This window comes from Phocoena sinus, chromosome 10 (assembly GCF_008692025.1).
Source record: "Phocoena sinus isolate mPhoSin1 chromosome 10, mPhoSin1.pri, whole genome shotgun sequence".
Taxonomy (NCBI): Eukaryota; Metazoa; Chordata; class Mammalia; order Artiodactyla; family Phocoenidae; genus Phocoena; species Phocoena sinus.
The window spans coordinates 38899652-38927564 of NC_045772.1; the positions used below are offsets into that span (position 1 = coordinate 38899652).

At 36.2% G+C, this 27913-nt stretch overlaps 1 protein-coding gene across 1 annotated transcript in view; it reads right to left on the reverse strand.

Moving 5' to 3' along the window:
- The window catches only part of OTOGL (otogelin like), a 148148-nt gene that overhangs the window by 115612 nt on the left and 4623 nt on the right, over positions 1-27913 (reverse strand). Inside the window, 7 exon segments of the mRNA XM_032646052.1 lie at positions 2190-2296; positions 2657-2784; positions 7788-7993; positions 11076-11197; positions 17424-17578; positions 21386-21484; positions 23353-23419. Coding sequence (XP_032501943.1) covers positions 2190-2296; positions 2657-2784; positions 7788-7993; positions 11076-11197; positions 17424-17578; positions 21386-21484; positions 23353-23419 — 884 coding nt within the window.

Sequence of the window (27913 nt, forward strand, 5' to 3'; positions counted from 1 at the left end):
ATATAAGCATTCAATTGAATCGAAGCCACTGATGCTTTTGAAGCAACCAAACAATATCCCAACTAATAAATGGCGACTGACTTTTCTGGATCTGCCAAGTGATCCTTCACTTCAGGCTACTTGAGAAACGAGTGCTAAAGATGATAAGACAAGTGAGAAGACTGTTGGAGAATGGTCCCAGAATGAGTCATCATGGAATAAGAACAATTGTTAATTTCATATAGATGGCTAAATAAGGACAATGGACTACCTACAGAGATTCTCAAAAAAGAGACTAAGTGATAGAACAGAGATAGAACAATATAGCACTTAAATGAAAAATAAAACCAAATAGAGGACAGAATGTTGTAAAATATAAAGGTCAGTACTCAATATTTTAGGCAGAGGGAATGCTCTTTCAAAGCTCCTGCATTAGTTCAGAAATCCCTGAGACTATACATACAAATAAAGGTATAACTTTACTTTATTCAAAATTAAGAAGTTTCCCAAACAATCTCATTTTAATATCTGGAAAATATTATTACATTCATTATTTTTATAATAATCTTAAGTTAATTAAAGCAGAGTGATTATAAATAACTTCACACTACCTCAACCTTTCCTCTCTGTTTTCACTTTTGATAAACTTAGACCTCTTAACAAGCTACCCAAGATATAATTTCAGTGGTTTTACTCAACCAAAAATTAGTTTGGTCCCTTTACAGCAATGTTCCCATGTACCATTTAAACTTGGGATACTTAAAAGATGCAAACATAAAAATTTCTTGAGATATTCTCGAACATTCAAGATAGCTAATCACATACACTTGGTAATTTTTTTTTAACTGAAGTATAGTTGATTTACATGTTGTGTTAGTTTCTGGTGTACAGCAAAGTGATTCAGTTATACATATATATACATATTATTTTTCATATTCTTTTCCATTATGGTTTATTATAGGATATTAAATATAGTTCCCTGCTCTGTATAGGACCTTGTTGTTTATTTTATATACAGTATTTTGTATCTGCTAATCACAAACTCCTAATTTATTCCTCCCCACCCCTTTTCCCCTTTGGTAACCACAAGTTTGTTTTCTATGTCTTTGCTTCTGTTTTGTAAATAAGTTAACCTGTGTCATATTTTAGATTCCACAATAAGTGATACCATATAGTATTTGTCTTTCTCTTTCTGACTTACTTCACTTAGTCTGATAATCTCTAGATCCAACCATGTTGCTGCAAATGGCATTATTTCATTCTTTTTATGGCTAGTATTCCATTGTATATAAATACCACATCTTCTTTATGCATTCATCTGTCGATGGACACTTAGGTTGCTTCCATGTCTTGGCGATTGTTAATAGTGCTGCTATGAATATCAGGGTGCATGTATCTTTCACTTGGTAAACTTTTGAAAAACTAAAATAAAAAGGACTTCACCTCAAAAATGGGTAATTTATAAGTTCTACATTGATGAACACATTATGATGAGTCTCACTGAATTTGTTCCCTAGACAACCACCTTAGTCTACGTGTTCTTAAGCAGGGAGTGAAGGCAAGAGTCTGTGCCCTTGAACGTAAAAAATACTACATGTTTATTTTTGCTAATCTCCAGCTGATATTTAGCACTTCTTTCAATTACATACATGGGCAACACATCACAATGTTCTTAGCAGAATCTGTAACTTTGTCATCAATGTAACTCACATCTCATTTTTCCATATTTTCATTTCTCATTTAATTGTTGCAGATATCTCAAAATATTGTTTATACTCATCACTATATCAAACTACATTAGTTATTAGACCTGAAATGCATATAAAAGAGGACGTGGATCAGAAATTCATTTCTTTTACTATTTCAGTAATTCTATTTCAGTATAATTAGTTCCTTTGTAATCTTATATGTTTTATTTTGTGCATTTCAAAACACTATTTTGAAAAGAGCCTATAGCCTCTCTGGATTCCCAAAAGGGATCAGTGGCACAAAAAGTGTATAAGAACTAATGTATTCTGTTCATGCTGTCAATATAAAACATTCAGACTGTACCTGTTATCCAGTAAGATTTTAATAGCTGTTAGCACAGTTTATGTTTTACATTTCCCATTACATTTTGTGAACTGCTGAGATGATGAAGTTACACAATGGTTTTTGCTCTTCTTTTTGGATAAAGAAAATTTTATTGCAAATAAAATCATTTCACTTACTTGCAAAGGTCATTAACACAGCTGGCAATATATAAATATGGATCAATATATTCATGGCAGCTCAAAAAGGGAAACTGCAACAGTATCTGACACTTGAAGAAGATTGCCTATGCAGAAAAAGATGGCGGTCAGCAGAACATACTGAATGATATGCTTGTACTCTCATTTTTTTCTACTGATCTGTTTGCAAGACACTCTGTTCTTACTAGAAAAGAGAAAGTATGTAGACTTATAAATTTTAAACAACATTTTTCTAACTACATATTTTTATAATGAGTACTACTTTTATGAAACTCATTGTATTCACCATTTTTGAAATAATCATAAAGTTATTCTTGTTGTATTACATTTCCTGATTTTAACAGTGTTTATGTAGTATTTACGCTAAAAATGCTTAGTGTTAAATATACAGATACAGTATATGTGTGGTGTATCCAACCTGCCTAAATTTTTACCGTCATAGTTACCTCAAATGCTGGCATTCCACTGGAGCATGGATTTGGAAAATCTGAGGGTGTGGGTACACATTTGGTGTCATCTGGAGTTTGCACCAACCAACTATTTGCAAACATAGCAATGTCTTCTGTATAGTCCTCTATTTCACACAAACATATACAAAAAAAAATATGTATAATAGGATCACTTTCCACAAAGACACAGTTCACCAACATAAACTTCCTGGTCAAAAAGTTAAACTTTATAATTACCAATGATATTAGACTATAACATTACTTCAGCATAATAAAAATAAACTGAACCAAGTTTAAGTACCAAATAAAAGTTAATACCATTGGAGAGAGAAAGCAAACTTCATTGAAGCAAAATGGGGAAGGGTTGAAAAGTGAGTGGTACAAAATGAATACCAGTAAAGCCTGCAGTTTATAATGCAGAGAGGAGAAAAAATATGCATAAAATTAAGAAACATAAGTCAAAGTTTGGTATGAAAATTTTCAGACAGCCCTCTCATTCTATTTGACATAAGTCAGAACCTTACTAAAATTGTAGCTCCATTTTTGGGGTACCTAGAGCCCTTGTGGAGATTTCAGAGGATGGTCATACAGACAATGAAAAAATGGAAAAGACACCTGGAGAAGAGGGTACTAAGAAGTGAATTCATTCCATTGGAATATGATGAATAGTGTTTCTAAAGATGCTCGGGACAGATTAGGAATCCTGATACCATCCCAGCATTATTCAGAGGCAAGATTCAGGAGCTACTATGCGGCAGCAACAAACAGGCAGTTGGTGGTGAGCACTCTGGGCCTTCTATCTGGCCTGAGGACAAGTTCAGGGTCTGACATGAAAATTAATCCTGCCCCACGTTCGGACAAGGGCTGAATCTGAAATCTCAAGGACTCCGCAGACCCAAACAAGATGACATCTCAAAGTTCCATCTGACAGCCTTCATGTTTGCGTGTTAGCATCTCTACCACTGAGATTTACACAGCCACAGGTCCACCAGCGATGACAAGCTACTGCACCACTAGAACCATTCTATCTCAGCATCTTCAAGATAGGAAGATGTCTACTTACTACTACCAATTTTGGGGAAGATTGTAAAAGTTCATCTATAAGAACGCTTTGCGCTCTTAGTATAAAATCCCAAGTTTTACAGGGGCCTGGAAGACTTTTTTGATCTGGCCTCTGCACTCCCCCAACTCCCCACCTGTTTCACCCACTCTACCCCACCCTATCCCTCCTACATCTTCCACTCCTATATTTGCTCAGCCTACTCCAGTCATACAAGCTTTATAATGTCCTTCACTCAAGCTCATTTCCACCCTGCTCCTGCTTTTGCTCTTGCATCTCCTCCTTCGAAATCACTCTTCCCCCACCCCAATCTTCCCTCTGCTGTCTCCCTTACTTCATGTGGACATCTATTTAATATGACCTCCTCAGAGAAGCCTTCTCCGGCACATGATCTAGACCCACCAAACATACACCGTTCTATCACTTAGTCTCCTTTTCCCCCTTTTTTAATGGCTGCTATTGCTCACAAAAATTATATTTTAATTTGTCTATTTATTTTGCCTTCTACTACATGAAGGGAGAGAGCTTGTCTAAGCTGTCCTATTGCTGGATCCCTAGTTTACTATCTGGTATAGAGTAGGTGCTCAAAATATATTGGCTAAATAAGTGAACGAATAAATACAAGGGAGTTTTCCATATTTATTAAATAGATTATTAGAGTCCTAGATGTTTGGTCCACTTTATTATCTCTGATATTGTTGGAAATGCTATACCCTGAACCAAGCATGGGTCTGGTCTAATATACTTATTTTTATTTTATTTATTTATTTATTTATTTTGTGGTACACGGGCCCCTCACTGTTGCGGCCTCACCCATTGCAGAGCACAGGCTCCGGACGCGCAGGCTCAGTGGCCATGGCTCATGGGCCCAGCCGCTCCACGGCATGTGGGATATTCCCGGACCGGGGCACAAACCTGTGTCCCCTGCATCGGCAGGCGGACTCTCAACCACTGTGCCACCAGGGAAGCCAAATATACTTATTTTTAAAAGGAAAAACTGATGTTCCTTTTAAGTAAATTTACAGTCACATTTCATTTCAAAGCATCATCATACTTTTAAGGTCTGCAGAATCAAAAATATTTCCTAAAGGCCCACCTATTTCCATATTTATGCACAAATTTTAATGTAACTAAACAACCTGGGCAATCCCTTAGAGTTCACTTTAATTCCAGCTTTTAACCACATATTTAGCTGTTTTCACTACATTGCATTAACAAAAAAGTCACAAATGTTGGTTACTATGAGACTTTAAATCCATATCAGTTGGTGGTCTGGGAGCCTACAAAACTAAAATTTAAATGTTTCATATAAAATGTACTACAAACGGAGCAATTTACTGTCCATATTGGAACACTTCTAAGAGTGAAAGAGAGGCAGTATTAATTATTATGCTGGGAAAAACAAGAGTAAATCAGGGCTTCTATGAGTAGCTAGCCATAGACATGAAAAATGGAACCAGAATCTCAACTAGACAACAAATTTAAATATTTTTATATCTACAGAAATTCTGAAAAGGCTCACTTCTTTGTGAAGTCATGCCTGAAGAATGCATAGGAATGCAGAGAGAAATACAATTTTAATCACTGTTAAGAAATTATTAATTCAATGGGATTCAATCAAACTACCTCTCTGCCTCTAAAGATTTATCTAATCAGCAAAGTACAGGCTGAGTTTCAAGAAAATACTAGGCATCTTTAAGCTAAAGGTAATACAGTTCACCTGTAGACATATTCTTGCATTATTACGGTATGAGAGAAAATCGGAAAGCAGGTTCTAGTCACATCTTTATAAATTATCATAAGTTAGTTTTTTTATCATTCTGCTTTACTCTGTGCACTAAATAAAATTATGAAAAAGCTGAAATCTCTCTTTAGGCTCCTTCTGTATACTTTCCAGAGTCCTTCTTGCCTTCTGCCAGTTCAGCCGTAATTCAGTCAAATTGCCTCCTCCCGGTCTTCTCCCACAAATAATCTGCTAACATCCCTCTGCGTGCTGCCCAATTATCTCACTGTAAGCAACCATTTTATGTTCCAGGTTATCAAAGTCTGTCTGACTCTTAACGCAAATCCTAATCTGAGTCTCTGCCTCTAAACAAGAGCGGATGCTATTTTCTATCCCAACTTCTATACCATGTTCCCTAGATGTCCCCAGGGAAGTTGCCCATGGCAGTCTTTAACTCTAACATTGAGAAATGAATTGAGTATTATTTTTTTCATAAAGCTTTGATACAGAAGAAAAAGAAATCAATAGCTGCCATCTGATTGGTTCTGCCTACGTCCAAAACCCTACTTCCTAATATAGTCTCAAGATTCCAAGTTTGTGAACTCTCTCATTCTAAATACCCAACTGGATGCAAAACACCATTTCGTGATGAAATGTACAATACTGTACATTTGTACTGTGCTCACAGACTTTTAAACATTTTCACTTACATTTTCTCATTAGATCCTCAGAGGCTGGGAAGCTCTAAGGGTCATTATTATTATCTCCATTTTGCATGTAAGAAAATTGACTCCTTGAAGCCCTGCTCTTTAGCTACTAGTAAACTAATACTGATGAAGCATTATGCATCCTGGGAAAATGTTTGCATTTTGACAAGGGCCTCTTAAAGCAGTGTCTTTAATCAAACATTTTCACGTTACCTCCATTGTAGGCTCATTGAGAACACTTGGAGATGCTAATAAATTAGCTAAAATCTATTCAGTATTAACTATGTGCCAAGCGAGACACTGTACTAAGTATTTTACAGGGATTACCTCATTTAATCCTTGCAACTCTATGAAGTATACACTACTAGTATATCATTAAACTTAGAAAGTTTAACAAGTGGCAGAGCAGAATATGAATCCCACATTCTGACTCCAGAACCCACACTCTAAGTAGGCTTTTCATTCCCTTAAAACACAACATATGGGCAACTCTTCTCTATTAATTTTATAATATAAAACAAACAGTATTATATAGCGCTTTACAGATTAAAAGTCAATTTCTCTCACATTTATCTAAGAATAGAATTGGGAGCCAGTTGGATCTGTTAACTCAACTCTGATAACACCATTTACAAGCTGTGTTACATTGGGCACATCACCTTGTGTCCTCATTGTAAAATTAAGAAAATACACCCACTTTATAGGATGTTGTAAGAGTTGGGAATAATATAGCTATGTACCCATATTAACTATTACTAAATGGTATCAAGCTATGCTATTATTATTAACAATGCTCTGTGTTCCAAATTATTTTAATCCCTATTTTACAGCTGAAGAAACTGAGTATCAGAGAGATTAATTGAGATGCCTCAAATTACAAAACTTGTGAGAGCTGAACAAGATTCAAAGCCAGGTAGGTCTTCTGGTACTAAGAACAGTATTCTTTTTTATTGCACATTTATATGTGGACCTAAATCATGATCGTGTCCTGTAATTCTCTTATTTTGTTGCCACTGCAAACTAGTACCCATATTGAAACAAAACCCATTTTTAACAGCTCATTGGGACCAGTTTCATGACTTAGAATAGATGAATGAATGATATGTACATCATTATACATGATAAAAACCATTTCAAGTTATTACTCAACTTTTATCAATTCTGCTCACATTTTATTGTATTTACAAAACTATTACATGGAAGTCATTTAATTTATTCCTATCAAGACTGGAAGCAAAATATCTGTTGCCCAAAAGTAGACAAGTTTGCCCCAAATGGGTCTGAATCACTAAAATGTTGATATAAGCCCCAAGAAGGGAGAAGCTTTTTTTTTTTCACTGATATATCCCAAGCTCCTACAACAGTGCCAGACACAAAGTAAATGCTCAGTTAGTATTTGTTACATGAGTAAGACCTGACTTGTATTAATTTAGCAAATGTAAGCTAGCTCATGGCTTTCAAGAATGACACAAAAATATTTTCGTGTTCAAGCTTCACTTAAAATCACATAAGCAGGCAAGCGATAGTTACCATTTTTACCCAACCTAGGACAAGTTGTACCCTTCTGGGTATAAACAGAGTGATGAGTGAAGGAAGAAGAGCTCAGAAGTACCCACCCATTTCTTCTGCTCCACTTACCTTGCTGAATGATGAAATCATCAGATTGAATGTCATTGTAGTTTGCACATAGGCCACATGATTTCCCTTTATGCTCCTCAGACAGCTTCAGGTAAATTCCAGATATTCCATCCCAAGCCAATGAAAAACCAAAGGTTGTTTTCACCAGAATATAGTCAGCTAGTTTCTCAATGAAAACTTGTCCAATTGTCTGAGGCAATGTTAAACTTGAAAAATAGAACAAAGGCAATCTAAGAATTATGATGAAACATCAATTACAGATGATCTATTTCTTTCTTGAAGTGAATGAGAATTAAATAAAAGATAATTATTATTCAAAATTATTGAATAAACTATGCGGTTAGATTTTCAACATTTTTGAAATTTTAATATTGAAATAAAAAGACAGTAAAAATGATACCTATTTTCACATACTGATTAAGATTTTATACTTATAATTGGATGCTTCTTTCGACCAACCAAAAGCACACTTCTGCTAAATGTCAGTGATTTTTAAAATCTGGAAAATAACCTTGTCTATTTAGAATAATGAGAGCTGAATGTATTTATATTTTTATCTAGAGAGTTTAAGATAATCTAAAAATGCTACTCAACAATTTTGAAGTAAGAACAAACAATACTCAAAGTATGTAAACACATTTTTGAGTGATGATTTTGTTTAATTTTGTTTTAAACTTGGCTGTAAAGAAATAAGAGCTTCTATCCCCAAAATGTCACCTTGGTACAAGTCATTGTTTTCCAAAAGAAAAAGCCATGTTAATTATAATTTATATTTTTAATGCTGCAAAGTATATTATTAGGAATAAAAAATACTTTCCATACAGTATTCGTAAGGATTATATTCATAATTTTTAAGTTGCATACAATTTGGTCTATTTAAGCAAGGGTCACATTGAATATTTAAACTCCTGATCCAATGTCTAATCTTTCCATTTTTCACAAGCATGTACACATACAGAGGAAGTGAGAGACATAAGAGGACAGAAGAAAACTAGCCAGGCTAAGTGAATAATGTGAGGTGAGAGGTTAGTAGGTACATTCATACATTTCTCTCAAAAACTTCAAATTAGTGAGTTCCTTTCCAGTAAGAACATGGCTACATGAAATAAAAACTATAAAATTAAACATACTCATTAACATAGGGATAGTCCCTAAAGAAACAATTCAAAATATCTGTAATCATTTCCACAAGTATGTGTGCAGATAATTTTTTAGTCATAAGATTTATAAGAATAGGAAAATAACTAAAATTTACACCAGAGAATAAATGACTTTACTGTCATAAACTATTATTATTAAAAATTATAAACATAAGAAATTCATCTTCAATTCCTAGTAAAAGTACAAATAATATTGTTTAAGTTTGCAAGTTTATAAAAGCTATACTTGAAAAAAGTGAGCCATGTTTTATAAAGATATTCCATAGCAATGGGATGTTCACTGCGGCAAGGTATAGTTTTTCTTTTGCAGGTATTCCTTGGTTTGGTCATTTGTCACTTGATCTCTTTCATAGTAAATTTGAATAAATACACAATTTTTGAAAACAAAACGTGCATAACTGTGATTATCCAAATGTCTATACATTAAAAGATGCTAGTAGAGATGGGTGATGATACTAGAAGTTAGATAATCTCCCATAAATTTAAGAAAACCTCCACGCAACTTGAAACATTAATAATGCAAACTAAACTGAATGCACAGATTAATACTGAAAATTATTCACAGGTTCATATGTACCAAAACCCTGCATTTCACAGGGGAGAGAACTGAAGTCCAGAAAGGTAAAGTATGATGTGCAGAGCCAAACACATTTGACTTCATTTTGGTAAACGTTTATCTAGCATCTGCTATGAGATAGGCCCTAGGCCCGGTATAGCATTATTATAAGCAATTTAGCTGAGTAATACGAACCACCTTCTTTCTATTATACAAATGGAAATCTTCAAAGAAATATTTTTTCTGAGTTAAAATTTAAATATTATGTTCTATATTTAACAAAGGGTTAGTATTCTCGAAAATCTACTTAAATGGTGTTTTTGTTTTACAAAACAATAATTTTTAAGTGCCCACTATGTTACCCCAAATCCCATATAAAAATCCTAAACCACTGTTTAAATTCAGCTCCAAGAAACACATATGTAAGTGCATTACCTTCCCATTCAAATGGATAATCTTTCTTTTATAAGAAAATGAAAAGTACAGAACCCAATTGATGAAGAAAATAAGCCCAAGAGAGGCAGAGGGGCTGCTTGGGGTTGCCTGACTATGACAAAATCTGGGTCAGTGCCTGGCTCCCCTGGTGCTTCATCCAAAGCCCTTCCTGCTATCATCTGCTGCCTCTTGAGGAATCTAAACTGAAAAAAAAGTACATAGGTTGGTACAGCCATTGCCCTGGAAAAAATCCCCATGGTTCAAACACTTGCTGGCGAATTCTGAATGATGGATAGAATTGTGCTATCGCAATTTACTTTTCTCAGCATAAGTCAGCCAAAACACAAAAAATACCTGCCCTCATGAAATATATCCCATTAGAGGAAGACAGTTAATAAAATTCATGATGAAATGTAACTAAAATATGTACTATGCTAGATGACATGAAGGAGAAATATTAAACAGAGAAAAGGGATAGAGAGTGTGTCAAGGATGGGGGGGCAACTTAAAATTGAGTATTTCTATATTTATTTAGATTGGATGGTAGATTACTCCACAGTACTTCTAGTTTAAAATGTATGAAACCTTCCACCAAATAAATAAACATCCGCTTCCCCTAAAGTTTCAGTTCTACAAGTGGGCCCCTCTCTTAGCTATTCAAGAAGACCAGTTATTTATTGACTCTCAACTCTTCATCAGAACACTAACAGAAAATCCTGACACCCAAACCTCATTCACACAAATTTGGAAAGGATTTTCAGAGGTTAAGTTTTATTTTGATTTACTGTTTAAAAAAAAAGAAGAAGAAAAGATTTAAGAAAGGGGGCAAAAATAATTTGAGTTGAACTATAAGGATTTCTCCTGAATCTCTCTTACAAGTAGATGTAATAATCTTACCTCCACCTATATAAGTGTATTTGTATCCTGCAAAAACATTAGGGAGACTAAACTGTTAGATTCCTGGCCACCTGGCTGGCTTTGGAGCCTACTGAAATTTTTATGTCTGTATGCTATAACTTAAAGGTTACTGTTGAAGAAATCCTCTCCCTTCTCTCCACATTCACTTCCAGAGTGAGATGTTTAGAAATTCTGTTAATCCGTTGTATTACTTTCATTATATCATTTATCATATCTTACCTGATTCCATTCTTTTTTATTTCATGCCCATAAATTCGAATTTCCTCTTGGTCTGAAAAGAACAAGCTGATCGACCGATAACAGTAATACACTGAACCAAGGCATTTAGGGCTATTATGAACCTTAAAGGGAGAAAAACAAGAGAAAGCATAGAAACCAACAACAATACACAAACTTGCCTTCATCTGAGTTAACTAAATCCACAATGCACATCTACAGCTCTATAGCATCATTAGTCCCATGACACTTCACAAAATTATAACTACAGTTAGGATTTTCAAGAGAAAGAAAGAAATTTGCTTCAGAAATTGGACAACAGAAGTAACTTCATAAAGTACAGGTTAATTTAGCATATTTATTTAAATGATCTGAATCTTTACATACAGGATGTTAATATTCTAAAACTATGTGGTGTGATTGCCAGGACACGGAAGCAAACTAAGTGTCCATCGACAGATGAATGGATAAAGAAGATGTGGCACATATATACAATGGAATATTACTCAGCCATGAAAAGAAACGAAATTGAGTTATTTGTAGTGAGGTGGATGGACCTAGAGTCTGTCATACAGAGTGAAGTAAGTCAGAAAGAGAAAAACAAATACCGTATGCTAACACATATATATGGAATCTAAAAAAAAAAAAAAAAGTCGTTATGAAGAATCTAGGGGCAGGATGGGACTAAAGACGCAGACCTACTAGAGAATGGACTTGAGGACACAGAGAGAGGGAAGGGTAAGCTGGGACGAAGTGAGAGAGTGGCATGGACTTATATATACTACCAAATGTAAAATAGATAGCTAGTGGGAAGCAGCCGCATAGCACAGGGAGAACAGCTCGGTGCTTTGTGAACACCTAGAGGGGTGGGATAGGGAGAGTGGGAGAGAGGGAGACACAAGAGGGAAGAGATATAAGGATATATGTATAGCTGATTCACTTTGTTATTAAGCAGAAACTAACACACCATTGTAAAGCAGTTATACTCCAATAAAGATGCTAAAAATATATATATTACACAAAGTAATATTTAAAGGTTGCAAAAGTAACTATAACTCTAAAAATAAAATTGTCCAAACACTTTAGGGAAGAGAGGTTATTTCTCAAAAAACTGGTGGGAAAATTAGTTTACTAGTAAAAATAAAAAAGAAAGCAAGGAAGAAAAGAGAAAAGTAAGAAAGGAGAAGAGGAATGTTAGTTTCTCTTACCCTACCACCAAAATAAAGTTTAAAAGGTCCAAATAATGACAGCAGAAAATAGCTGAAAGAAAATATATATAACTATATAGATGGAAAAGAACTTTCAAAGCATAAAAGTGATAAGAAAAATCACCAATGATAAGATAGATTTTTAATACTGCAAGAATGTAATATATAATTTAGTGATTAATCAGCAAATTTTATTGATCACTTATTATGTACCAGGCACTGTTCTAGATTCTGGAGATGTAGAAGTCAACAAAATAGACAAAAATACCTGCCCTCACGAACCTTATATTCCATTAGAGAAAAACAGTTAATAAAAAAAATATAACTATATGTAACTAAAATATGCACCATGCTACATGACACGAAGAAATATTAAGTGGAGAAAAGAGATAGACAGCATGTGTATCGAGGGTTGTTGAGGGGTTGGGGGCTGTTTTAGACTGAATGGCCAACAAAAGCCTCGCTGAGAAGGGGAAAGTCTAGTAAAGATGAAGGAGGGATAAGAGCAAGCCATATGGATATTTAGACCATTCTAGGCAAAGGGAATAGCAAATGCAAAAAGCCTAAAGTAGGAATATAACTAAAATGTTCTCAGTATCCAGGAATCCAGACATATGACCCCAGGCAGGACACTGGAGGAGGTTCCCTTGAAGAAACAAAATTGAAAAAGATGTACAGATACTAATATTGGGGGCTTATTTAATGAAACCAGAGACTCCCTGTTCAATCTCCCACTAGACAAGCAAGCCCCCGTCCATGTATTCAGATCTTCCAACCAGCTTTTAGAGCCTAATTCTCAAATGTGAATAAACATTCATGGATCATTTGATAAAAGCCTGCAATGTGAAAGGCAGGTGCCAAATAAACAAAAGAAAGGAGATCAAAGGAATCAAAAACAAGTCAGAAAAATAAACTTCCAAGAATCCATAATTGATATCTTCAGGGAGAACAGTGAGAAAAGGCCATTCATGAAACAAGAATAAAATGATGTTAAAAGTGAAATTCAAGGAATAAAAATAGGTGATTGGATATTGACAGTACGATAGGAAAAACTTATAACTGAAATAGAACTCCTGGAAGATAAATATTTAAGGTTGGAAAGAAATCTCCCAAAATGTAAAACAAAAAAGCAAAAAGATGGAAAAGAGAAATAAATCAATGAGAAAATTAAGGAATCTGTCACTTAGTTCAGGCGCTCCAATATCTGAATTACAGAATTTCTGAAAGAGAGGAAATTAAGAAAGAAATATTATTCCAAAAGTGAAGGAGTTGGATTGCTAGAAAGAGCCTATCAAGTACCTAGCACGATAAATGGGAAAAAAAGAAAAAAAAAAATTCACATAATGACATCTCAGAACATTGGGGATAAAGAGAACTAAAAATTTCTATAAAGAGAGGGGAGGGCTTCCCTGGTGGCGCAGCGGTTGAGAATCTGCCTGCCAATGTAGGGCACACGGATTCAAGCCCTGGTCTGGGAAGATCCCACATGCCATGGAGCAATGAGGCCCGTGAGCCACAACTACTGAGCCTGCGCGTCTGGAGCCTGTGCTCCGCAACAAGAGAGGCCACGACAGTGAGAGGCCCACGTACGGCGATGAAGAGTGGCCCCCGCTTGCTGCAACTAGAGAAAGCCCTCGCACAGAAACGAAGACCCAACAGAGCCAAAAATAAATAAATAAATAAAAATTTAAAAAAAAAAAGAGAGGGGAAATTTTAAAAGACCATATGCAAAATGATCAGAAATCAGAATGAATTGAATTTCAACATTCTGAAAGTGATTTCCAAACTATAATCAAGACTTCAAATTTCTCCCTCCTGTGCACTCTTGAAACATGGGTAATCATTAGTCAAATCCATTTCACCTGCCTTCACTAACCAAGGTCGTTTTAATTGTTGCTACCAAAGATTTGCATGTACCCCAAGCAACATGTAACCTAAACAATTAAGATGTTTGCCCGAGTTGTTTTCCAGGAACTTGGTGTCAGGGGTGTCTAGTTTGAGTTAGCTGGTTGAGACTGGAGAGGACCCCTTCCATTCCAACTTGCTCCAATGTGCAAGTGTGGTGACCTTTTGACGTCAGAGGGCTGAAAACACCCTCAGATCATGCTAAGTGCCTCCATTTTGGAACGATTCCCCACACCTTTTTCCAGTCACCTTTCCCCAAGCTTCCACGCCTCAGGCCACCCTGCTTTTTTATTCTTTATCCAATAAACACCCCAAGACCCTTGCCTTCAGGGAGATGGATCTGAGATTTGTTCTCCTGTATCCTCGCTTGGCTGCCTAATAAACCCTCTCTTTGCTGCAAACCCTGGCACCTCAGCATTTTGGCTTGCTGCAAGATGGGCAAAATGAACCTAGTTCGGTAACACTCTTTCCAGGAAAATATCTTCCCTTTCCAGAAAGCACTATAAACAAGCACTGCCCACATGATCAGAGCATCCAATAAGCTTTTTAGAGCCTATCTCTCAAGTATGAACAAAATTCAAGGACTGCTGGACACTTCACGGGACCTAAGAAACAGGGAAACCAGTACAGGAGAGAGAAGAATGAAATTCTCCAGGAAGATGGTGAATAAAATCCTAAGTGCTAGGTGTACAGTAGGCGCAAAAACAACCACTCTCAGTTGGAACAGGAAAATGAAGAACTGAGGAAGGGACATCTCATGGGAATGAAAGAGAAACTGAGAGATTGTCTCATGTATCTGACCATATTGAGAACAGTTGTTTAGAGATACTTTGAAGGAAAAAATGATTGAAGTATAGAAAATGCAGCAAATAAAAAGTGGGATAACTGTTAATTCTATAAAATTGTACAGAGAAATAAAATCACAATAACATATTAGGCTCGGCTCTCAACAATATTTATATAAATATTTTTCATATATGTACAATATGTAAACGACAATAGTATAAAAACCACATATTTAACCAATAACGGTGATATAACTATTAGGAGGAGAAAAGGAAAGTGTGTGTATTTGTGTGTGTGTGTGTGTGTGTGTTAGGGGCACGGAGGATAACGTAACAGATGACTTCCCATTTTCCATAGTAAGAAGTGAAGAAATAAGTCCTAACTTTGATAAATAAAGAAATAATAGCACATTTTGACATGTTAGGTAAAAGCCAGAAGAAACAGATAAAATAATTGAAGTAATTGCCTTTGGGGCATCAGACTTCAGCTGGGGTCAAGGAGCGAAGGAAAGAGGGGCTATTTTTTGGCTTCATATATCTTGAAGAAATCTTTTAAACTAAGTACATGTATTATTTTCATTAAAATAAAATTGAATTTAAAGAAGAAAAAGAAAAGAATCAAGAGCATAAAAAGATATATGCATAAAGATATTTATTAACACACATCTTTTAAAATACTGAAAATATTTTTTAAATCTAAATTTCTAAAACAGGGTACAATTAAATAATTTCAGTATTCCATAGTTGGAACAAATACAGCTAACAAAATCTGTGTTTGTCAAGAACATTTGACGTGGAAAAAAAGTTCTGGATATAATATTAGGTGAAAATGCGGGAAATAAAATTATGCATAGTAAAATTTCAAATTTATGTGTATAAAATCCGGAGGAAAAAATTAGAAGGAAATATATGAAGCCATTAGCACTGATAAGCCTTGACTGATCATTCTGATAGTACTTTTTAGACTTCTTTGAATTTTTTCAAATTTTCTACAAAAGAGGTGAACAACTTTTACAATCGGGGAAAGATGACATTTAAAGTAAATGGATTTGTTAATGTGAAAGCAAATTCCACCAACCAAACAGGGCCAAGTAAAAACAATTGTCTATTAACTCTGGAAGCACAGTTGAACATTGTGTGTTAGGATCACACAATTATCTACTTGACACCTTAGCCCTCAAAAGGATCAGACACTGGACAAGAACATTTCAATGAGAGAGTCAGAAGATGTTTGAGTGATAAACCCAGCAACTCGTTCCTAGAGTGGATGAGTAAAGGACAATAGGGGACTGAGCCCTGTATGAACTAAAAACGCATGCCACTAACTTCCTTACCTAAAGAGACCTCCAATGTTTTAGCCTTATGTCCCATAAGTTAACTTTCAATAGACTTCATTTCCTTTTGAGGGCACAAGGATTTGTTGCTGTTGAAAAGCTTTAGGGCCTACTTTTGAATATTTGCCTCGTCTAAGAGAGGAGGAAAATTTAGGCAACTCCAACATAAGTCGGAGGGATTCAACAACAGAGATTCAAACAAATGATAGTTATGGAGGGTTTTAGCTTTAGAACAGGACAGCACTGCAGTTTTCTAGCTGTGTTTTGAGATACCGGAAAATTCAGAGGAAGACAACAGCAGGGAAGGAGGTCCCTACTTCCTTACTTCTACCAGAGCTACTCTGCAGCTGCATTTTGAGATGTCTCCTATGAATTCTTTTGAAGGAAGAACTCTGCAATTAAGAACTAACTCTCTGAGCTCAATCATATAGTATCAGTCTACCTAGAAATTAGCTGCCTGTCTCCACATCCTTTAGCCTGTGTTTATATAATTCATACACTCCATTTAATAAATTCCAGCCCCCAGATTAGACCGAGGTATGTGATTTTAAAACATCCAGATGGCCATCACACTGGACATGTCAAGAAGGAAACATACACGAGTAATATGATTGATGCCTGAACCTACCCTCTCTTCAACATGATCAAATAAAACGTGAAGAATGTCAGCTGGAGTTGATATTAGGACATCCATGATATAGACATTCCTGTGTTGCCTACATGTCCCTACCATATGGATGCAAACCTTTCTTCTCCCAGTCCTAGGCTCCATCTTGATAGAAATATACTCACAATAGCTACAAATTTGGCCCATCCCATTCAGAACCAGCCCCTCTCCTTCCCTAGTCAGGGCCCTAAGTAGTCATGCTATGATTACTATATATTTTCCATGATTTGTCCAGTACTTTAAAAATACAGACTTGGGGTGAGAGGCCCGCGCACCGTGATGAAGAGTGGCCCCCACTTGCCACAACTAGCGAAAGCCCTCACGCAGAAACGAAGACCCAACACAGCCAAAGATAAATAAATAATTAATTTAAAAAAAAAAAAAAAAAAAGAAAAAAATACAGACTTGGCCAGAAATAATTTTTAAGTTAATTATGTCCTAGAATCACCTACCCATACAGTGTACCGAGGCTCCAAATTACCACAGTCCTTCGCAAAAATGTAAGAACAGTTTCCTGGGAAATAATAGTAGATGCCATCAAAAGTTTCAAAGTGGTACTGTCCCCAGCTTTTGCAAATCCCATCTCTGCCACTGCCCATGTTTGGCACTGAAAAGAAATAGGATAATATTTAGTAGAATAAAACAAATTATACCTGTTTCTGGCAAGGTTCAGTCATGCTAGGTAATTCTAATTTTCATTAAAATAAATGTTTTCTTCTTTGGCGGACAATATCACAGGGAAAAATACCTAACAAAATTACCAACTGCTCTCAAAACTATCAAACTCTTCTGAAGAAAAACATGGTCTCCAAGTTGTTTTGAAGAAAGGATTTATGTTAGAAACTTCCTTAATTTTTGCTTCCAAACAAAGACTCTGGAAGAGAGGAAGAGAGGAGATAATGATAAAGTAAAAGAAGGTGATAGTGATAAAGCAAATATAATGGCTCAGAAAGAAAGAAATGTCACCACTAAGTGTTCTAAAAATTAACACTGACAGTGTTCTAGTCTCTGTAATTCTTTCAAAAATAATAGCATCCACAGAGAAAATTAACCACTGACCAAAAAGTCATGTTTAGAAGCCTGGGACCTGGGGATGGGGAGCATTAGTCATCCAAAGTATGCTGGAATTTAGGAATTCATGACTTCAAACTGGTCACATTGTAAGCAGTGTTTGTCTTAAAGCATACAACTTTATCTCCTGTTGCTTTCATGCCTATCTCCCTTTACACCTTTGTGGGTCACCTTCCGTTCCATTTTGATTTTGTGGACCCTTCCTTCTAGATTAATATGAAAATCAGTGACATTTATGGAGCACTCAAAACGTGTAATACATATTGGTTAAGACATTAAAATGTGTTAATATACTCTATAAAGAGCATAAAGATAAGACACAATCATTTTATCTTTTCTTTTTGTAATTTACCTAAATGTATTAGGCTTGGCCAACTTTGGCCTTTTCAAGAAAAAACAGAGTTATTCATTATTCAGGCAGTCTTCTCTGATAGTATGCCTTACCTCTGTTGCATATTTTCATAAAATCTTGCACTTCCCTTTACAGAACGTCACAAGTGTAATTACTGTGTATCTGTTATGTGTTGGTCCCCCTCCTCTAGACTGTAACCTCCAAGAGGGCAGAAACTTGTCTATATTACTCACTCTTCCCAGTGCCCGGCCTGGGATCGAGTAGATGCTCAATAAATACTCATTAAACAAATGAATGCTTTTTAGTCATTATTGATGTAGGGTCCTAACCTAGACATCATGGATAAAAATATTTTTAAGAACCTTCTGCCTTTGAAGAGCTCTCAACACTATTTCTCTTTTATGTAGAGAATGTTCCATTAATTCAAAGTCAAAAAGAATGAGTGGCTCCAAATAACAAATCTAATTTATAAAGCAAAAGAGAGATGAATTGGAAACCTGGTTTTAATGGGCCAGTTCCATTTAAAATGGAAAAAACACTTGAATCGCATCAAAAACAAAATAAAATACTTAGGAATAAACCTGACCAAGGAGGTGAAAGACTCATACACTGAGAACTATAAAACATTGATAAAGGAAATTGAAGATGATTTAAAGAAATGGAAAAATATCCCATGCTCTTGGGTTGGAAGAATTCATAGTGTTAAAATGGCCATACTACCCAAAGCAATATACAGATTTAATGTGATTCCTATTAAATTACCCATGACATTTTCCACAGAACTAGAACAAATAATCCTAAAATTTTTATGGAACCATAAAAGACCCAGAATTGCCAAAGTAATCCTGAGGAAAGAGAACAAAGCAGGAGGCATAACCCTCCCAGACTTCAGTCAATACTACAAAGCTACAGTAATCAAAACAGCATGGTACTGGCACAAAACCAGACATATGGATCAATGGAACAGAATAGAGAGCACAGAAACAAACCCACACACCTACGGTCAATTAACCTTTGACAAAGGAGGCAAGAATACACAATGGATAAAAAGATAGTCTCTTCAGCAAGTGGTGTCAGGAAAGTTGGACAGCCACATGTAAATCAATGAAGTTAGAACGCAACCTCACAAAAATGGCTTAAAGACTTAAATATAAGATAGGACACCATGAAACTACTAGAAGAGAACAAAGGCAAAACAATCTCTGACATAAACCATACCAATGTTTTCTTAGGTCAGTCTACCAAGGGAATAGAAATAACACAAAAATAAACAAATGGGACCTAATAAAACATAAGCTTTTGCATAGCAAAGGAAATCATAAACAAAATGAAAAGACAACCTACGGACTGAGAGGAAATATTTGCAAATGATGCGACTAACAAGGCCTTAATTTCCAAAATATACAAACAGCTCATACAACTCAATAACAGAAGAAAAAAAAAATCAAAGAATGGGCAGAAGACCTAAATAGACATTTCTCCAAAGAAGACATACATATGGCCAACAGGCACATGAAAAGATGCTCAACATTGCTAATTATTAGAGAAATACAAATCAAAACTTCAATGAGGGGGCTTCCCTGGTGGTGCAGTGGTTAAGAGTCCGCCTGCCAATGCAGGGGACACAGGCTCCAGCCCTGGTCCAGGAAGATCCCACATGCTGTGGGATCTAAGCATCTAAGTAGTTGTGTGCCACAACTACTGAGCGTGCACTCTAGAGCCCATGAGCCACAACTACTGAGCCCATGTGCCACAACTACTAAAGCCCGTGTGCCTAGAGCCCATGCTCCACAACAAGAGAAGCCACAGCACTGAGAAGCCTGTGCACTGCAACGAAGAGTAGCCTCCGCTTGCCGCAACTAGAGAAAGTCCGCACGCAGCAACGAAGACCCAATGTAGCCAAAAATAAATAAATAAAATAGATACAACAATAAGGAAATTTTTAAAAATGTTTAAAAAAAAAAACTTCAATGAGGTACTACCTCATACCTGTCAGAATGGCCATCATTAAAAAAAATCTACAAATAACAAATGCCAGAGAGGGTGTGGAGAAAAGGGAACCTTCCTACACTGTTCGTGGGAATGTAAATTGGTGCGGCCACTATGGAAAACAGTATGGAGGTTCCTCAAAAAACTAAAAATAGAGTTTCCATAGGATCCAGCAGTCACACTCCTGGGCATATACCCAGACAAAACTATGATTCGAAAAGATATACATGCACCCCTATGTTCATAGCAGCACTATTCACAATAGCCAAGACGTGGAAACAACCTAAATATCCATCGACAGATGAATGGATAAAAATGTGGAACACACACAAACACAAACATACACACACACACAATGAAATATTACTCAACCATAAAAAGGAGAATGAAATAATGCCATTTGCAGGTACGTGGATGGACCTAGAAATTAACAAATTAAGTGAAGTAAGTTAGAAAGAGAAAGACAAATACCATATGATATCACTCATACGTAGAATCTAAAACATGACACAAATGAACCTATCTATGAAACAGAAACAGGCTCAGAGACATAGAAAACAGATGTGGTTGCCAAGGGGGAGGGGGGCAGGGGAGGGTAGGATTGGGAGTTTGGGACTAGCAGATGCAAACCATTGTATATAGAACGGATAAACAACAAGGTCCTATTGTATAGCACAGGGAACTATATTCAATATTCTGTAATAAGCCATAATGGAAAAGAATATGAAAAAATAATAATATTGTAAATCAACTCTAATTTTAAAATTAAATAAAAATTTAAAAATAGAAAAGAAAAAACACTTGAGGAAATAGAGTTCAGTGAGAAGTTAAAGTGGGCATACTCATTTTCTTTCACATTGTTCCAAAATTACTGAAAATAAATTGTGGATACTCTAGTTAATACACAACATTATTGTACCAACTCCCAAAGAATGAACACTAATACAGCAAATTATGCCTTCATGTTCTCCACGGCATCTCATAAGTATCCCTGAAACTTACCAATCTGGCACCGTGTCCCAAGTGCCTGAAATATTTGACAGTCACATGTACCAGCCTTAGAACAGAAAGCTCCGTTAAGGCATTCATGAGGACAAGAACCTGAAGGGCAAAAAAATAAGTTATCTTCTGGTGTGCATCAGTTTTTATAAACATAAACCTGTCAAGATTTACCTTAGACTAACAGTAACCTCTGTTAACTAAAACAGAACCCTGGGCCTATTACCTTGATGAGCTAAAGACTTAAGCCCCTTAAGTCTCTATCTAGTTCATTTCATTATGTGTGCCGTGAAACAAGAAAGACAGGCTTTCACATCTCAAACTACCCTGAGAGCAAAGGTTAGCCTCCTTCAAGCAATTGAAAGGTCAAGTTCCCATGTAAGGAATCCCTGTCCCAGATGATGAGAACCAGAAATAACAAGCTGCAGATGATTCCCTTGACGGAATTTGGCACGTCTGATCAGCTACTTCTCCAGGAGCAAGTGTTGTATTAAAGAAAAACGTCCATCATTAGCTCAAGGGATCAGGCACAATATATAATAGAACTCACAAGGAAACTACTTTATTAAGAGAATGATTAAACATTCCATTTGAAGTTTGTGTATTAATCCTCAGGCCTAATTACAAATGGATGCATTCTTTCTGACCCATAGTTAATTTTAACGGGGCAGAAGCCAACGTCACTGCTGGTTGTCACCAAAAATATTCTTTCTTTCATGGAAAGAAAAATCACCCCGAAGAATTATGTTTAAAAGAGGAAGAAAGAAACTATGACCTCCTTAGTGAGTTTTAAAACTGCAGATGAAACACAGTGAAAACTTTTCCTGTAATAAGGAGAACACAAGAGACAACTGGCAAAACTCAAGCAGAAAGGATTTAAGTAACACATCAATAGAATTAGAGAACATCTCTGAGTGACCATAAAGTGTTTACTAAAGATTGGCCTTCTGCGGAATACGGTCAGGTCATGAAAGGCACTTATCTAATTGCGGTATTTTAACCACAGCTCTGCAGAAGGCAAGAATTTTAAAACTCTACTATCCTTTCACCTTAAAATTCATTGATCTAAAATGTCTCTACATTTAAAGACATACAACTCTCTAAGTATATCATAACTGAGGAGAAATGAGCTGCTTTAACTTTAATCATAAATATAGATTAAAATTATGTTTTTCATAAATTTAAATGCAGTTTTCTTTTTCTAGGGGGGCATATATATCTTCAAATTTTATCTTAGGCTACAATCTTGTATTTTTCCAATCAATAAGTGTCAAAGTAATTATGTAAGCAAACGTATCTCCTTCAAAAATTTAGTTACAACCCTGTGTATTCTCCTGAAAACAGATATCAAAACAAAACTAGTCATAAATCCCTGCTATTTTAAATGCAACAAAAAATTCAAATTGAATTTCAAACTACCATTAGCATTCTGCTAAATGGAAATGCAAAATTGGTAAGCAAAAATAGCAATGTCAGGATTCCCCAGTGGCACAGTGGTTGAGAGTCCGCCTGCCAATGCAGGGGACACAGGTTCGTGCCCTGGTCCAGGAAGATCCCACATGGTGCGGAGCGGCTGGGCCCGTGAGCCATGGCCGCTGAGCCTGCACGTCTGGAGCCTGTGCTCCACAACGGGAGAGGCCACAACAGTGAGAGGCCCTCATACCGAAAAAAAAAAAAAGCAATGTCAAAGAATCAAGGAGCCAGTAATTGATTCAGGAAAAAAGCTCCTGATACCCAGTGATATCTTTCCTGGTCATACAGTTATCAGCTTTGTCTAACTGCTTAACCTTGTGTATTTCCAAATATAATTCAAATTTCTATATGAAGTAAACAAACTATTACTAAGTACTATTACCACCCTGGCTCAGTTTCCTTCATGCATTATGTGGAAATCATTGAGAGTTGATTCACTATATCCCCAAAAGGGTCTTTTGAGAAAACAAATACAAAAACGTAGATGTAGCACTAACCTTTTATTTTACTCTCACCCCAATTAATAGCTTCATGGAAGAAATATCTTGGAGAAGTTGCTTCAAACTTTAAAAGAAAGAAATCAGAATTCAAGAGAATTAAATTATTTAATTCAAGACAAACATGCAATTGGAAAATCTGGAAAACAGCTACAAACACAGAAACTATAGAGAGCTGACTCCATATTTCCTTGGGTTATTGAGGCAAAATCTTGGAGAGGCAGAAAGGGCTCCTCTAAGGTTGTAGTTAGATCTGATTTCAAGGTTGATTTTGCTTCTTACCTGAATTTGACAAGTCCTTTATGCTCTCTGACCTCAGTTCTGCCTCCCTGCCCTCCTTGGAAAAGAGCCTGATCAGAATCTAATCTTTGCATTAACTGACTGCTTTCCCTGCAGGAGTAGCAGTTTTTTAATACTTTCAAGTGCAGACGGGTCTGGAGAAAATGCATGGGACCAAAGGACCAACAGACAGTGATGTACCCACTTCCTGCAGCCCCATCTGTGCAGACACCATCCACAGAAGCCTCTGCTGCCGAAGTGTGAGTGTGACACCCTCAGTCTCCAAAGAGCTGACACTTTAAAGTTCATAGAAATTTAAATGTATCTGTTTATAGAGCCCAAGGCACTTCAGGGTAATCATTAAGATCATGAATTATAGAATCAAACAGATCTGGATTAGAGTCCTGATTCTGGCATTACTAAGGCAAGTTTCTTAACTGCTTAGTGCCTCCTTTTACTTGTCTGTAAAATGGGAACAATGACACATATATACTTCACTGAGTAGTTCAAACAATAAATAAAATAATGTATATAAAGATTCCAGCATAATGCCTCACACATAAAAAATTAGCAAGAAAGAGATTTACATTAATCTAAGCAACCCAGATAAAACCCTAGGATTTTTAGAGGTTAATATGGAATAGTAGCAAATAGCTGTGGATTATTAAAACTAATCAATTATGGATTTTTACTCCAACTTAATGCGAATTTAGTGTATCATCTTGGGCAATGTCCTTTCCAACAGCATTTTTACATTCACCAGAATACACATTCCCAAAATTTGCCTCATAATTGTCAAATTGAGGACCAGATGATGTTAGAAAAACTGGAAAGAGTGAAGGATAAGAAAAAAGGGTGATAACTATTATTCAACATAGTTTTGGAAGTTTTAGCCATAGCAATCAGAGAAGAAAAGAAGAAGTAAAGCTGTTACTGTTTGTAGATGACATGATACTATACAGAGAATCCTAAAGATGCTACCAGAAAACTACTAAAGCTAATCAATTAATTTGGTAAAGTAGCAGGATACAAAATTAATGCACAGAAATCTCTTGCATTCCTATACACTAATGATGAAAAATCTGAAAGAGAAATTAAGGAAACACTCCCATTTACCATGGCAACAAAAAGAATAAAATACCTAGGAATAAACCTACCTAAGGAGACAAAAGACCTGTATGCACAAAACTATAAGACACTGATGAAAGAAATTAAAGATGATACAAACAGACGGAGAGATATACCATGTTCTTGGATTGGAAGAATCAATATTGTGAAAATGACTATACTACCCAAAGCAATCTACAGATTCAATGCAATCCCTATCAAACTACCAATGGCATTTTTCACAAAACTAGAACAAAACATTTCACAATTTGTATGGAAACACAAAAGACCCCAAATAGCCAAAGCAATCTTGAGAAAGAAAAACGGAGCTGGAGGAATCAGGCTCCCCAACTTCAGACTATACCACAGAGCGACAGTAATCAAGACAGTATGGTACTGGCACAAAAACAGAAATATAGATCAATGGAACAGGATAGAAAGCCCAGAGATAAACCTATGCACATATGGTCACCTTATCTTTGATAAAGGAGGCAAGAATATACAGTGGAGAAAAGACAGCCTCTTCAATAAGTGGTGCTGGAAAAACTGGACAGCTACATGGAAAAGAATGAAATTAGAACACTCCCTAACAGCATACACAAAAATAAACTCAAAACGGATTAAAGACCTAAATGTAAGGCCAGACACTATCAAACTCTTAGAGGAAAACATGGGCAGAACACTCTATGACATAAATCACAGCAAGATCCTTTTTGACCCACCTCCTAGAGAAATGGAAATAAAAACAAAAATAAACAAATGGGACCTAATGAAACCTAAAAGCTTTTGCACAGCAAAGGAAACCATAACCAAGATGAAAAGACAACCCTCAGAATGGGAGAAAACATTTGCAAATGAAGCAACTGACAAAGGATTAATCTCCAAAATTTAGAAGCAGCTCATGCAGCTCAATATCAAAAGAACAAACAACCCAATCCAAAAATGGGCAGAAGACCTAAATAGACATTTCTTCAGAGAAGATATACAGATTGCCAACAAACACATGAAAGGATGCTCAACATCACTAATCACTAGAAAAATGCAAATCAAAACTACAATGAGGTACCACCTCACACCAGTCAGAATGGCCATCATCAAAAAATCTACAAACAATAAATGGTGGAGAGGGTGTGGAGAAAAGGAACTCTCTTGCACTGTTGGTGGGAATGTAAATTGATACAGCCACTATGGAAAACAGTACGGAGGTTCCTTAAAAAACTAAAAATAGAACTACCATATGACCCAGCAATCCCACCACTGGGCATATACCCTGAGAAAACCATAATTCAAAAAGAGTCATGTACCACAATGTTCATTGCAGCTCTATTTACAATAGCCAGGACATGGAAGCAAACTAAGTGCCCATCGACAGATGAATGCATAAAGAAGATGTGGCACATACATACAACGGAACATTACTCAGCCATAAAAAGAAACAAAATTGAGTTATTTGTAGTGAGGTGGATGGACCTAGAGTCTGTCATACTGAGTGAAGTAAGTCAGAAAGAGAAAAACAAATACCGTATGCTAACACATATATATGGAATATTAAAAAAAAAAAAAAAAGGTTCTCAAGAACCTAGGGGCAGGACAGGAATAAAGACGCAGACATAGAGAATGGACTTGAGGACACAGGGAGGGGGAAGGGTAAGCTGGGACGAAGTGAGAGAATGGCATGGACATATATACACTACCAAACGTAAAATAGACAGCTAGTGGAAAGCAGCCGCATAGCACAGGGAGATCAGCTCAGTGCTTTGTGACCACCTAGAGGGGTGGGATAGGGAGGGTGGGAGGGAGACGCAAGAGGGAGGAGATACAGGGATACATGTATATGTATAGCTGATTCACTTTGTTATAAAGCAGAAACTAACACAGCATTGTAAATCAATTATACTCCAATAAAGATGTTTAAAAAAAAGGGTGGTATAGAACGTGACTTCAGGTACAATCCTCTTTTCAACAGATTCCGGTCTCCTTCCTACATGGTAAAAGTTTTATTTTGGCAATTAGCACTGCAGTACTTTTTCTTTTAAAGGGCAAACCTGCCCCATGGCAGACAAAAGGATTCCCACACTCTCTCACCACTTCAAGGCTCTTTTCTAAAGTCCTTGGCCCACATCATGTCTCCAAGTTCATTGTCTCCTGCTTTCATTCCTCCATGGTTTTGTCCTCACTGTTCAATCTCCTCTTTTTTCCCTTTCCTCCCTCTTCAAACTAAGTCAGACTCACAAAAGTCTATGACTTGGATTTCCTCAAGACAAGTCTTATCCTCTCTTTAGCTATATTGTCTGCAACTGCCTAAATCTAACACAACAACCAATATTACTGGGCACCAAATTCTTCTTACTTTGGTGCTAATGAATCATCACTGGTGCTCACTAAAAGTGTATAGTGACTTCAACTCTGTCTCATACAGGCTTATAAAGTAGAACAAATTATTTAACCTGTTCAGTCTCCCAATCTGTAAAACAGAATAACAATAACTGCCTCACGGAATTGTGAGGATTAAATGAAATGGGATAAGTAAATCACCAAAAATAGTGCAAGGCACATAAGTGTTGTAAACATGTTACCTACTTTTATTATTAAGCAAAAACTGAATACACTTGACAACATTAGACCAAGGCAAAAACATATAATTTGTTTTTCACTCCATATCCTCTTACCCAACTCAGGCTATACCTCCTCCATGAAAATCACAATAAGTACTTAGCACACCAGCCTCCTGGTTACCACAGCATCCTAATCTCTGCAGCATTCCACTCATCATACTATAACATTTCATGTTAAGACATGACACACAGCTTTTATTTTTATAACAGATCTGAACTCAGAATGGCACATCTTACATTTATAATTGGGAGCTCTTTCATTTTTTTATATCATACAAATAATGGCAAAAATTGGTGGTGTCTTAGATTCAATGAACAAGTTACACAGAAATGACTTCTTTACAGCTCTGCCTCCACTAGACATTGAATTTCTAGAGAACAAACACCGCTGTTCATGGTTATACCTCTAGCATGGTCCCTTGTGTGTTGTCAACAAATACCAACTGAACCAGAAATCGATATTATGCAAATAGGAATGATTTGCCTCCCAAAGCTGTTTAGAACCATGACTATAAAATATTCTGTTGATGCCCCCCCACATATCCTCTCAGCTGACCTTG